This window comes from Hypanus sabinus, chromosome 1 (assembly GCF_030144855.1).
Source record: "Hypanus sabinus isolate sHypSab1 chromosome 1, sHypSab1.hap1, whole genome shotgun sequence".
NCBI lineage: Eukaryota > Metazoa > Chordata > Chondrichthyes > Myliobatiformes > Dasyatidae > Hypanus > Hypanus sabinus.
Genome location: NC_082706.1, coordinates 209,766,094 through 209,780,453, shown reverse-complemented (window position 1 = coordinate 209,780,453; position 14,360 = coordinate 209,766,094). Strand labels below are relative to the sequence as shown.

At 43.7% G+C, this 14,360-nt stretch overlaps 1 protein-coding gene across 1 annotated transcript in view; it reads right to left on the bottom strand.

Annotated features, from left to right (window-relative positions):
* si:dkey-22o22.2 (neural-cadherin) overlaps positions 1-14,360 on the bottom strand; it is a 309,750-nt gene that overhangs the window by 47,034 nt on the left and 248,356 nt on the right. The window contains exons 21-27 of the mRNA XM_059994111.1: positions 13,138-13,322; positions 9,903-10,135; positions 8,025-8,302; positions 6,047-6,261; positions 2,540-2,671; positions 839-962; positions 63-186 (exon numbers count right to left, since the gene is read on the bottom strand). Coding sequence (XP_059850094.1) covers positions 63-186; positions 839-962; positions 2,540-2,671; positions 6,047-6,261; positions 8,025-8,302; positions 9,903-10,135; positions 13,138-13,322 — 1,291 coding nt within the window. The remainder of the gene's footprint in view (positions 1-62; positions 187-838; positions 963-2,539; positions 2,672-6,046; positions 6,262-8,024; positions 8,303-9,902; positions 10,136-13,137; positions 13,323-14,360) is intronic.

Below are 14,360 nucleotides of genomic sequence, written 5' to 3'. Positions count from 1 at the left end.
CTGGGTTTCTCTCCCCACAGACGCTGCCTGACCTGCTGAGTATTTCCAGCATTTCTCCTTACCTTGCTGTCCACAATGAGGTTTCTCACACAGCCTGTGAATCCTGTGAAGTGTAGTTGTCCAGGGAGATGCGGTGCTGCCTTCTTTGTTCCACCCAGCTGAAGTGGTTGCTGAACGTTTAGAAACCTAACAGAGATGATAGAACAGCTCAAAGTACTACTCAACAAATAGGAGGTGGGCTATATAAAATTAGGGGAAATTGCAGATAACATGGAACGTTGAGAGAAGGAAAAGGATTATCTTAGATATGAAGGAAAACTTGAAATCAGATCCTGGCAAGTGCAAAGTGACATACAAACAAGCGATATTTTGGGCTAAGACTTTCTTCGGTCCTGAAGAAAGGTCTTGACTGCAAGTGTCGACTGTTTGCACGGATGCTGCCTGACCTGCTGAGCTCCTCCAGCATTTTGATGCTCTGGATTTTCAATACAGTATCTGCAGCATCTTTTGTGCTTATGAAGGTCAAAGTGACTTTTTTTGCATATCAAACAATGGTAGGACATATTGTACACAATAATTGATTGGATCAGAATCAGAGTCAGGTTTAATCTGTTATTATGTGGCAGCAGGACATTGCAATATGTCCCCTTGGGCACCACCTTTTGAAGGAGTCCCCGACTCTGGGGAGGCTGGTGCCCACGATGGGGCTGTCTGAGTTTACAACTCTCGGCCGCTGATGATTCACTGTTTACTGAATCACCTCGAGACAGTCAACACCTTGGAGGAGTTTGGCAATTTGACCACAGAACACCGATTATTACGTTAAACTCGACTTTACCTTGCTTCGCCGGGAGTTTCCCCTGAGACTTCACACAAGCTGCGGTCCATTTCTGAGCGGCCCCTGCCCGTGCCTCCTGCCTCAGACACAGGAGCAGCAACACAACGGTCAAGGATCATCTCCACTCTCTGTACAAAGTCAGGACTTAGCTCAGTATTGTTGTACTGCAAAACATACAGGCCTAAACCTAACAACTCGATCATCCAATGCACTGAATCATTCCGTTTATAGTATTCTTTTCATGACTGAGTTTCATTGAAACCACAATATAGAACATTACAGCAGAGAACAGGCCCTTCAGCCCACAATGTTATGCTGACCTTTTGTCACTAGTGAGATTGCTCTGCAATGGAGAGGGGAGACTGTCTTTTGATCACTGGTGAGATCACTCTGCAATGGTGAGGGGAGACTGTCTTTTGATCACTGGTGAGATCGCTCTGCAATGGAGAGGGGAGACTACCTTTTGATCACTGGTGGGATCACTCTGCAATGGAGAGGGGAGTGCCTTTTTATCTGATAGAGGTCTATAAGATTATGAGAGGCACAGATCAAGTAGACAGACAGTATCTCATGCCCAGGGTTGAGATGTCTAGTACCAGATGGCATGCATCTAAGGTGAGAGAGGGGTAAGTTCAAAGGAGATGTGAGGGGCATGTTTTTGTTACACAGAGAGTGGTGAGTGTCTGGAATGCATTGCCAGGGGTGGTAGTGATGGGGCAAATACAATAGAGGCTTTTAAGAGGTTCGTAGATAGGCACATGAATGCGTACGGAATGGAGGGATGTGGGTATTGTGTAGGCAGACGGGATTACTTTAGTTGGATATTCATTTGGAGATCCAGCCTGATAACAGGCCCTCCTGCCCATCAAGTCTGTGCCACCCAATCTCATTCATGTGACCGATTACCCAGCACACCGGTGGGGGAAATCCACACAGTCACAGGGAGAAGGTGCAGATTCCTTACGGGCAGCGATGGGAACTGAACCGGTGCCACAGGTTGTGCTAACCTCTACATGACTGTGCTGTCCCAATTACTAGCTTAATCAGTATGGTATAATATAGGCTGAAGGGCCTATTCCTGAGCTGTTCTGTTCTGTCTTCTATGTTCTAAAGATTGGGTGAGACTACAACTAGAGGTCATGGGTTAAGGGTAAAAGGTGAAATGTTTAAGGAGAACATGAGGGGGGAATTTCTTCACTCAGAGGATTGTGAAAGTGCCAGAGGAAGTGGAGGATATGGGTTCGATTGCAAAGTTTGGATAGGTACATGGATGGGAGGGGTATGGAAGGCTATGGTGTGTGGATACAGGTCAGTGGGACGAGGCATTTCAATGGTTTGGCAAGGATTAGATAAACTCCACCATGGATGGTCCCAAGCCTGGCTGTGAAAGGAGGAGGGTCAGACATGGGGCTAGCAACCGCACCCCACAAAAACCCAGAGCTACAGAACCACCAATGGAAAGTCTAAGGTCCTCATCTCTGGGAGAGGAAGGATCTTTGATGGGCTACACCTTGAAAGGCTGAAAGACTGGCCCAGGACAGAGGACTCGGGCAAGCTGCTGTTGGCAGCCTATGCCCAGTAGGGGTGATGGGCTTAAAACAAAGAAGATGGGCCAAAGGGCTCGTTTCTGTGCTGTAGTTTTGATGGAATTATTTGGTGCCTAAGCAAGTTCTGCTTCTTCGAATCCCTGGAAACTCCTACCTACCTTTCCATCACTCCTTATATCCAGCCTGTGCCAGTGACGGTCTGCAACATAGACACCAGGCTGCATCTGGAGATGGAGTGACCCTGAACCATGATTAATAGTGAGTGAAGGGACTCCATTCCTCAGCTCTGTGGGAGAAATGTGACCAGTTAGAACACGAGTGAAAAAGTATTCAAATAGACCAGAACCTGAAAAGAACATTGTTAGTGCAAAGGTCTCATATTTATTTATTATTGATTTCTTTAGCAATGCAGCTTGTTACAGGCCCTTCTGAACCAATGAACTGCACCACTCAGCAACCCTCCTATTTAACCTAGCCCAGTCACAGGACAATGACCACCTAACCTACGAACCAATCTGTTCTTAGACTGCGGGAGGAAACCCGAGCACCTGGAGTAAAACTACACACTCATGGGGAGGATATACAGTCTCCGGTCAGACAATTGAGCTCCAGGCTCTAGGATGCCCTGACTTGTGATCGTGTTGCTGTGATCGAGTGTAACTGTTACACTCACGTGGCACCCAAGATATAAACAGAGAGGCTTTCAGATGATCTGAAATACATAAGACCATAAAATACAGGAGCAGAATTTGACCCATCGAGCCTGCTCCGCCATTTCATCATGGCTGATCCATTTTCTCTCTCAGCCCCTCCTGCCTTCTTCCCATATCCCTTCATGCCTGATCAATCAAGAATCTATCAAATATTCATAAAGACTTGGCCTCCACAGTTGCCTGTGGCAATGAATTCCACAGATTCATCATTCCCTAGCTAAAGAACTTCCTCTTCATCCCCATTGCAACAGGGCGCCCCTCTATTCTGAGGCTGCATCCTCTGGTCTTAGACTCTGCCACCATAGGAAATATTCTCTCCTCATCCACTCTATTGAGGCCTTTCACCATTTGATAGGTTTCAATGAGGTCACCCCTCGTTCTTCTGAATTCTAGTGAGTACAGGCTCAGAGCCACCAGATGCTCTTCATGTGAAAATCCTGGAATCATCCCATGAACCTCCTTTGAACCCTCTCCAGTATCAGCACATCCTTTCAAATATAAGGGGCCCAAAACTGCTGACAATACTCCCAGTGAGGCCTCACCAGTGCTTTATAAAGCCTCAACATTACATCCTTGCTTTTATATTCCACTCCTCTTAAAATCAATGCCAACATTGTGTATGTCTTCCTCATCACAGATTCAATGTGCAAATTAATACTTAGGGAATCCTCCACAAGGAATCCCAAGTCCTTCTGTGCCTCAGTGCTTTGTATTTTTTTTCTCCATTTATAAAATAGTCCAAGTTTTCATTTTTTCTACCAAAGTGCATGGCCATACATTCCCTGACACTGTATTCCATCTGCCACTTCTTTGCCCATTTTCCTAACCTGTCTAAGTCCCTCTGCAGTCTCTCTACTTCCTCAAAACTAACTGCCCCTCCACCTATCTTCATATTTTTGAATAATATTGCAACAAAGCCATCAATTCCATCATCCAAATCATTGACATATAATGTAAAAAGAATCAGTCCCAACACAGACCCCTGTGGAACACCACTAGTCACTGGCAGCCAACCAGAAAAGGCTCCCTTTATTCCCACATTTTGCCTCCTGCCAATCAGCCACTGCTTTATCCATGCTAGAATCTTTCCTGTTATACCATAGGCTCGTAACTTGTTAAACTGCCCCATGAATGACATCTTCTCAAAGGTCCTCTGAAAATCCAAGTACAGAACATTAACCATTTCGCCATTGTCCACCCTGCTTGTTACTTACTCAAACAATTCCAACAGATTCGTCTGGCGAGATTTTTCCTTGAGGAAACCATGCTGATTATGACCTATTTTATCAGGTGCCTCCAAATACGCTGAGACCTCATCCTTAGTAATCGACTCCAACATCTTCCCAACCACTGAGGTCAGACTAACTGGACTATAGTTTCCTTTCTTCTGCCTCTCTCCCTTCTTGAAGAGTAGAGTGACATTTGCAGTTTTCCAGTCCTCTGGGACCATTCCAGAATCTAGTTATTCCTGAAAGATCTTTACTAATGTCTCCACGATCTCTTCTGCCCCCTCTTTCTGAACACTGGTGTGTACACCATCTGGTCCAGGTGACTTATCTACCTTCAGACCTTTCAGTTTCCCAAGAACCTTCTCTCCAGTTATGATAACTTCACACACTTCATGCCCCCAACACCTGGAGCTTCCACCATACTGTTAGTGTCTTCCACAGTGAAGACTGATGCAAAATACTTAATCAGTTCACTTATACAAGACTGTCAACTTTATTCCTTACAAGTTAAGAGAGGCAAAGGGAGTATATGGTGACCCATACATACTTTGACAATACATTGACTTTGAGAGCTTTGAACTTTGAACTATACCAAAGATAAACTCATTCTAATACATCAAGATATAGCAACAAGATTTTGCTATTGTTTCAGCCCAAAAGCAGCCTCATGGGCTTCTTTCTAATCTATCGCTACCCAGGATGCTTCACAGTTTTGCCTGTTTATATCAGACTTGCTCTTCTTCTGCCCTTTTCCATTTCCACCTATCATCTCCGTCCGGTCCTCCTCCTCCTTCCCTTTCTTCCATGGTCCACTCTCCTTTCCAATCAGCTTCCTTCGTCTCTAGCCCTTTATCTTTACACCTATCACCTTCAAGTTTCTCACGTCATTCCACCTCCCTCACCCACCCACCTTACCCCTCACCTGGTCTGCCCTTCCCCTCTCTTCTAAATCTGACTTCTTCACCCTTCCTTCCCAGTCCTGATGAAGAGTCTCAGCCCAAAATGTTGACTATTTGTTCATTTCCATAGATGCTGCCTAACTTGTTGAGTTCCTCCAGCATTTTGTATGTGTTACTCTGGATTTCCAACATCTACAGGATCTCTTGTGTTTATCAAATTTCGATTTCTCCTATCTGCTCAGCGGAGTGGAAGGGGGCCCTTGGTGGGATATTTTTGTCAAAAGTCTCCATAGAAGATCTCCAGGGCAGCGTGGGAGATGGATTTGTCGTTAATGTTTATTATCCAGGTTGACACAACAAAAATGAGGAGTTGGTTTTGCTCACAAAATCACAAACCACAGCACGGTAGCGCCAGTGACTCAGGTTCAATTCTCGCTGCTGTCCATAAGGAGGTTATACTTCCTCTTCATGACCTCGTTGGTTTCCTCTGGGTGCTCCGGTTTCCACGCACAGCCCAAAGTTGTACTGGTTAGTAATTGGTGGGCATGCTATGTTGGTGTCAGATGCATGGCTGCCCTCAGCGCATCTCTGGCCTGTCTCTGCTGCATTTCACACTGTATTTCAATGTACATGTGACAAATAAAGTTACCGTAATTGTTAAACTAATCTTGATCTCTTTTAAGCCAATCAGAATTCACAACCGTTTAGAGAAAAGGGAATGTTGAGAAAACAAAAACTTTCAAAGTATGAAGCATTTTCATTAAAGATTTATGTTCTGAAGATACAAATATGAATAAGACAGAATGTGATGACATTGTACCTAATGCAATGAAGTCTTCAGGCTCTCCGGAGTGAATGTACGAGAGGGGTCCATTGTAGAGCAGCAGCCCATCAGAGGTCTCAGTGAGGAATTCCAGGGAAACTAAACTCTTAAAGCAAGACTTGATTGGCGGGAACCAAGCATAACCATCTCCTTTAAATGTGTACCGTGTTTGCTGACATTCAGGCCCATCGAACATCGGACTGCACTCACACCTATTTGTGCAAAGAAGGGGCAGGTTAGTAACTGAATAACCTCAGGAAAATGTGCATTTATCACAGACACTAACCTCCCCAGCATCCAGGACATCCTCGAAAAAGCAGCAACCATCAATAAGGACCCCCATTGTTGTATATTTAATATTTAAGTAATAGTTGAGTAATTATATATACCCATGATACTTGCGGACCTTGCTTAAAACAATCATGAATTTAGACTCACATTTCTGGAATCCCGTGTTTTCCTTTGAATTAGTTTAATGTTCTGAAGTTTCAAAACACAACAGTCATCACCCAGGACCTGCCCTCGTCTCACTACTACCATCAGGAAGGAGGTACAGAAGCCAGACACACAATCAATGATTAAGGAACAGCTTCTTCCCTTCTGCCATCAGAATGACCATTGAACCCATGAACACTTTATGGATTTTTTGTTCCTTTTTTTTCATGATTTATTTACCTGAAGACAGACACTCAACGTATCAGAAGCAGCTTTCTTCACACCGTCAGTGGCAGTTTGGATTACGATTGCTTCGTGGCAGAGTGTGGGTGTGTGGATCACCCTGCCAGGTTGGTGGTGACGCAGACACATTAGGAACATTTAACAGATTCTTAGACTGGCACATGTCTGATAGAAAAATGGAGGGCTATGTGAGAGTGAAGGGTTAGATTGAAGGGGATGATGGATCGAGGATTAATGATTCGCCACATACATTTACATATATCAGGAATTTGCTCTGGTATGTTGGTCATGTAATAAAAAGCAGCTACTTTCAACAATTATATAAAAATAAAGTTAAAATACAGATATGCAATAAAATATGCAGAAATATATAAATTCTGGTATGTACTTACAATATACATGCTTTTTTTAGTTTAAAACATGGTTTAAGCTAACCTGTCCTGGGTCCAGCACCTATGTGCAATTATAAAGAAAGTATGGCAGTGTCTCTGCTTCCTTTGGAGTTTGTGGAGATTTGGCATGACATGTAAAACTTTGACAAACTTCTGTAATGTAGTGGAGAATATATCACAGCCTAGTATGGAAACATCAGTGCTCTTGAACGGAAAATGGATATGGTCCAGTCCATCACAGGTAAAGCCCTTACCAACATTGAGCATATCTACATGAAGTGTTGATGTAGGAAAGCAGCATCCATCATCAGGGACTCCCACCACCCAGGTCCTACTCTCCTCTCGCTGCTGCCATCAGGAAGAAGGGACTGAAGCCTCAGGACTCACACCACCAGGTTCAGGAGCAGTTATTACCCCTCAGCCATCAGGCTCCTGAACCAGAGGGGATAACTTCACTCAACTTCACTCACCCCATCACTGAACTGTTCCCTCAACCTATGGACTCACTTTAAATGACTCTTTACCTCATGTTCATGATATTTATTGCTAATTTATTTATTATTATTCTCTCTTTTGTATTTGCACAGTTTGTTGTCTTCTGCACACTGATTGAACACCCATGTTGGGCGGTCTTTCATTGATTCTGTTATGGTTATTATTCTATAGATTTATAGAGTATGCCTGCAAGAAAATGAATCTCGGGGATGTATATGGTGACATATCCATACTTTGTTAATAAATTTACTTTGAACTTTGTAAGTGCCTACAGTGCAGATAGAGGGAGGTGGGTGCTGTCATGCTCTATGTTCTTTGTCGTGTTGGGCATTCACTCATGGACAGTAAGACTATTTAAATAGGGAGATTCTACTTCAAAGAGGTAGAGATCAATAAGGGAATTGAGTTACCTGTAGCCCCAATCAACATCGATGCAAGTTCCACCGTTTAGACACGGATTAATCAGGTACGAGGAACAGGAGAGGCGTCGTCCTTCTCGAGCTGAGCAGATGCACTGAGCTGCGGTGGACGTTGTAATGGAAGTCAAGGAGATCCCGCTCGCTGTCAGCACTGAGGGGATGGGACTGAAGCTGGTAACGCTTGTACAACCGTTCCCCATCTCACAGGCTGTGTCCACACATGCGTCCACGCCAACCTGGGATATGCTAATGTTTAAGTGACTTTCCAGCTGCAATGGAAATGTAAATTTATGCATTTATTTCACATATTCGTAAAGGTATAACAATGACCAAGGAGTAACACATTTATTCCTTGTTTAACCCTCCTGTGTTTGCTTGTATTTTTAGACAATCGCCTACATTATTACTGCCTGTTGCAGGTGTTTCAGGCATCAGTGAAGGTCCTACATCTCTGCCTGTCCTTGGCCAAAACCACCTTTGGTCTTGGCCATATTCAGGGCTTCCGTCATTTTGCCTGTCACTTCCTCTCAGTTTTCACTACTGTGAGCCTCAGGAATACCGTCACGTTCAGATGCAGAAGGATTCTTCATTACTGTTCCTTGTTTGACCAGTCAGGGTTGTTAGCCCAGAGCTGAACCCCCGAACCTGGAGGACCGGTAAAATGACCCATCAACTGTATATGTAATTGTTCAGTGAATTTTACAGTGATTATAGTACAGTTGCCTCTGTATTTTTCATAGTTTTCAGCAGCAGGTATCACATCACTTGAATTTGGCAGCTTCAACATAACATGTCAACACCTGTACTTCGTGCTCTGATTTTTGAAGGCCAGTGTGCCAAAAGCTTTCTTTATGACCCTACCTACCCATGATGCCGCTTTCCAGGAATTAGGGATCTGTATTCCCAGATCCCTCTGTTTTACTGCACTCCTCAGTTTATGTGAAAGTCATAATCCTCCAACCTGATGGCATGAACATCGATTTCTCATTCCAGTAATTGTTTTGATCCCTCCCCCCTTCCCTCTTCTTCTAACCTGCCTATCACCTCCCCTGGTGTTCCTCATCTTCCCTGTCTCCCACGGCCTACTCTCCTCTCCTATCAGATTCCTTCTTCTCCAGCCCTTTACCCTTTCCACACACCTGGCCCCACCTATCACCTTCAGCAGATGCTGAGCAACACCTAAGATGCTGGAGGAACTCAGCAGGCCAAGCAGCTGCTATGGAAATGAATAGATAGTCGATGTTTTGGGCTGAGATGCTTCATTAGGATTGGGGGCAGAAGCTCTTTCCAGTCCTGATGAAGGCTCTCAGACAGAAACATCAACCACTCACTTGCTGAGCTCCCCAAACTTCTCGTGTGTTATGTATATAAAGTCATTCATGAGACCATAAGACATATTGTAGGAGCAAATTAGGCCACTCAGCCTGTCGAGTCTGCTTGGCCATTCCATCATGGCTGGTTTATTATCCCTCTCAACCCCATTCTTCTGCCTTCTCTCCGTAACCTTTGACACTTTGCCACCACAGCTGATTGTGGCAATGAATTCCACAGTTTCACCACCCTCTGGCTAAAGAAATTCCACCTCATATCTGTTCTAAAGGAATGTCCTATTTTGAGGGTGTGCTCCCTGATCTGAGACTCTCCCATTATAGGAAACATCCTCTTCACGCCCACTCTGTCCAGGCCTTTCAATATTCGATATGTTTCAATGAGATCTCCCCTCATTCTTCTAAATTCAAGGGCGTACAGGCCCAGGGCCATCAAACTCTCCTCATTCATTAACCCTTTCATGTACTCTAATAGGATTCAGTATCTATAGGAAACTGTTGCTATGTGAGATACAAACAATTAGCTTTAACCGGAACACACCGTAGCTTTGAAAGCTGCCACATTTCCATTCATTTTCTCTGCCTTGAGGAATGGCAACTCCTGCGCTGTGTACCAGACATCTACTTCGCCAACCCGACCCTTGACGTTTACCACGCTGAATATATCAACGCTATCCGGCTGTGCTGGAATAATTTCTGCCAGCATTCTTCTCAGCTTGGTGTATTTACTTTCTTCTGCAGTGAGCCGCGATATAAACTCCTCTGCCGTGATGCCTGTTTGATAGATAAAAAGTTCAAGCTAAAGTTTAATTGTCATTCAACCATACAGAATACAGCCAAACGAAACAGCATTACTCCAGGGCAAAATAGCAAAACACTGCACCAAGATCATCCACAGCACAGGGCACACATGGCACATATAAGGCAGCAGTAAATTACATTAAACTCAGAATAAATATTGTCTAAGTCCCTGAGTCCATGAATATTGCAGCAGTCTTGTCTTCTGCTGAGTGAACTCTAGAGGGCAGCACCAATTCCAGTATGGACACTGGTGGAGTGCCCGATTCCAATGCTTCTCTCCTGGCAGCTGCAAACAGGCAACACTGTGGCTTGAGGCCTAGTCCATGCAGCTCCTCTAATGGCTGCACCCACCTGTCGCCAATAAGACACTGAATCAGACTTGCAGCAACCCACACTACCGATGTTCAACAGGGTCTTCTGATCGCAAGAAAACCAACTAAGGCGATCACTCATTTTCAGACTGCACCCTGCCTCTGCACACCAACTTCTTTCTGACCAGCACGATCTGCAACAAGTCCAGCTCCTTCAGTTTCTCCAGCAACGAGCAACTTGCTGACAGGGTAGACCTGTAGTACTTTAAGTTCTTGAATGTTCAGCAGGGTCTTACGAAAGCATTTAAGAAAGACAATAGTACCTTTGGTTGGTCCCAGTGTGTCCCAGCGTGCTGCCATCTTACTGAAAGGGTATGGGGAGAAGGCAGGGGAGTGGGAATGACTGGATCAGCCCACGATTGAATGGTGGAACAGACTTGATGGGCTGAATGGCTTACTTCTGCTCCTATATATCTTATGGTCTAAGACATAGGAGCAGAATTAGGTCATTCAGCTCATTGAGTCTACCATTCCATCATGGCTGATTTATTATCCCTCTAAACACATGTTTGATGTGAAGGCATGCCCCCGGGACAGACAGAAGAACACGTCACTAATTGATTCTTTCTCTGCTCTGTGTAACTTGTCCAATCCTGAACACAACTTGACCTTTCTGGTGGCTCGTTTTTAACAGTGATAGTAAGTTAATAAAGGACGACAGATTCCAAAGGCGTACAGTTAGATAAATGGGTTAGAGTGGGCTAAATGTAAGTACTATAGCACAGAGACAGGCCCTTTGGCCCATCAAGTCCTTACCCACCTGGTCTTCAACTGCTGCACCTGGACTATATCCCTACATACACCTCCCATCCATGTACCTGACCAATCTTCTCTTAAGTAGTGCAATTCAATCCACACCCACCACTTCTGCTGGCAGATCATTCCACATTCGCATCACCCTCTGAGTGAAAAAGGTCACCCTCGTGTTCCCCTTACCTTTCACCCTTAACCCATGGCCTCTAGTTCTGGTCTTACTCAACCACAGAGGAAGAAGCCTGCTTGCATTTACCTTATCTATACCCCTCATAATCTTGTGTACCTCTGTCAAATCTCCCATCAATCTTTTATGTTCTAGAGAATAAAGACTGAACCTGTTCATCCTTTTGCTTTAAGGTTGAAGATGTGAAATGTGAAAGCAAATATCCACACCCATAAACATCATCAAATTCAAAAACAAGGTTAAATATTAGACAATAAGACCATAAAACATAGGAACAGTCTGAGGCCATTCAGCCCATTGACTCTGTTACACCATTCCATCATGGCTGATTTACTATCCCTCTCAACCCCATTCTCCTGCCTTCTCCCCGTTACCTTTAGCACCCTGACCAATCAAGATGAATGCACACAACTCACTGACTCAAAGTTCAAAGTAAATTTATTATTGAAGTACAGATATGTCACTATATACAACCCTGAGATTCATTGTCTCACAGGTATACTCAGTAAATCCAAGAACACTATAGAATCAATGATAGACTGCAGCTAACAGGACAAACAAACAGCCTGTGTGCAAAAGACAACAAACCGTGCAAATACAAAAGAAAAACAAGAAATAATAATAAAAAATAAATAGATAAGCAATAAATATTGAGAACATGAAATGAAGAGTCCTTGAAAGTGAGCCTATGTAGATCGTGAGAGCAGTCCAGAGATGGGGTGAGTGAAGTTGAGTGAAGTTTTCCCCTTTTGTTCAAGAGCCTGATGGTTGAGGGGTAATGACTGTTCCTGAACCTGGTGGTGTGGGTCCTGTACCTCCTTCCTGATAATAGGAGCAAGAAAAGTGCATATCCTGTGTGATAGGGGTCTCTGGTGATGGATACTGCTTTCCTGTGACAGTCTTCCATGTAGATGTGCTCAGTGTTGGGGAGGGCTTTATGAATTGAATTGAATTGAATTTCGGTTTATTGTTATTTAGAAACCACAACTGCAATGCAGTTAAAAATTGAGACAACTTTCCTCCAGAATGATATCACAAAAGCACACGACAAAACAGACTACATCAGAAAATCCACATAATGTTTGGCAATCCCCAATCCAGAGTCTGGAGAGGCTGCTACGTATTAATATCGCGCTACCATCTTTGCGCATTCCCCAGAAAGGAGCTCCAAATCCACCAGACAAAACAAGACTACCCAGACACACCAAGTCAGGAGACCAACTCTACCACCCAACAAACCAAAAACTAATGCTACAAGACCTGCACAGAACCATATAGTTACATATAGTTATAGTTAACATATAGTTACAACAGTGCAAACAATACCATAATTGATTAAAAAAACAGACCATGGGCACAGTAAAAATAGTCCAAAAATGTTAAAAGACTATAAGTTTGAAAGAAACCACCACACAGTTTCCACAAGTCCTCAGGGTGATGGACTGGGCTGTATCCACTACTTTTGGTAGGATTTTCTGCTCAAGGGCATTGGTGTTTCCATACCAGGCTGTGATGCAGCCAGTCAATACACTCTCCATCACACATCTACAGAAATTTGTCAACTAACTTTGGAATGTGGGAGGAAACCAGAGTACCCAGAGGAAGCCCGTGCAGCCACGGGGAGAACGAATTAACGTTCCAAGAAAGAAATAGTAGGTGCTCACCACTCAGTCTCAGAGATCCAGCATTATACACGGCATCTTCCTCCAGTTGCTTAACAACAACTTTCACTGTTGAGACAACATCCGGCCAAATGCCATCGGCGACTTTGACCTGGTAATCATAAACGCCCGGAGGTGTGGCATCAGTTATACTCAGGACACCAGACTTTTCATTAAGGGTAAAATATCTGAAAGAAATATGCAGAAGTGAGTCATTAATGCAAAGTAAATTTCAAAGTCAAGATAAATTTATCATCAAAGTACCAATATGTCACCATGTACAAGCTTCATATTCATTTTCACTTCTACGGTAGAACAAAGAAATAGAATAGAGTCAGTGAAAGACTACACACAAATGCGGACAGCTAATGTGTAAAAGAAGACAATTTATGCATATACTGAAATGATAATAATTATTGTCTCAAAAGGTTACCCAAACCAAAGAGCTTCCTATTCCATCTGTAAACGTAAGAGATTCTGCAGATGCTGGAAATCCAAAATGACGAACACAAACACAGAACGCTGTATGGGAGGGGGATGGCAATCTACAGTACGGCCCAGGCGTGGGTCAATGGGATCAGGCACAATAATCGCTTGGCACAGACCAGATGGGCTGAAGGGTCTGTTTTTGTGCTGTAGTGTTCTATGATTCTACGTTAATATTCAAATTTCAGGTTTGGCTGTGAAGGATAACTATTTAGTGAGCTTTTAAAGGATTACAGCATAATAGCATTGTGGCAGGAGTCAGTTGCTAACTTTAGCATGAGGTCGTGGGGGTAGATGGGAAGTAAATCAGAGACAGAATATCTTATTATTCCTCTCAACCCTTTCTCCTGCCTTCTCCCTGAACGTAGCACCATGCTACCTGCTTCATCTCCCTCTGACCTGTACACTGCCTTCAAACAGAGAATCTCCTATGCATCTTCTCTAAAGCTTCTACATCCACCCTATGATTTGAGAAAGTAAATCATGTCAGTGAGAAGTGAGGTCTAGACACGCTTCAACCATAGTTAGACTGAAAGAGAAAGCATAAAAGGAGGCAAAATTAGGCAGTAGTCCCGAGGACTGGGATTATTCAGAATCCATAGAGATAGACAAAAAATAAAAATAAAGAGATGGAACATTAAAAAATAGTATAGACAATAAAAACAGAAAGCAAGCAAACTAACACACAAAATTCTGGAGCAACTCAGCAGGTCAGGCAGAATCTATGGAAATGAATAAAT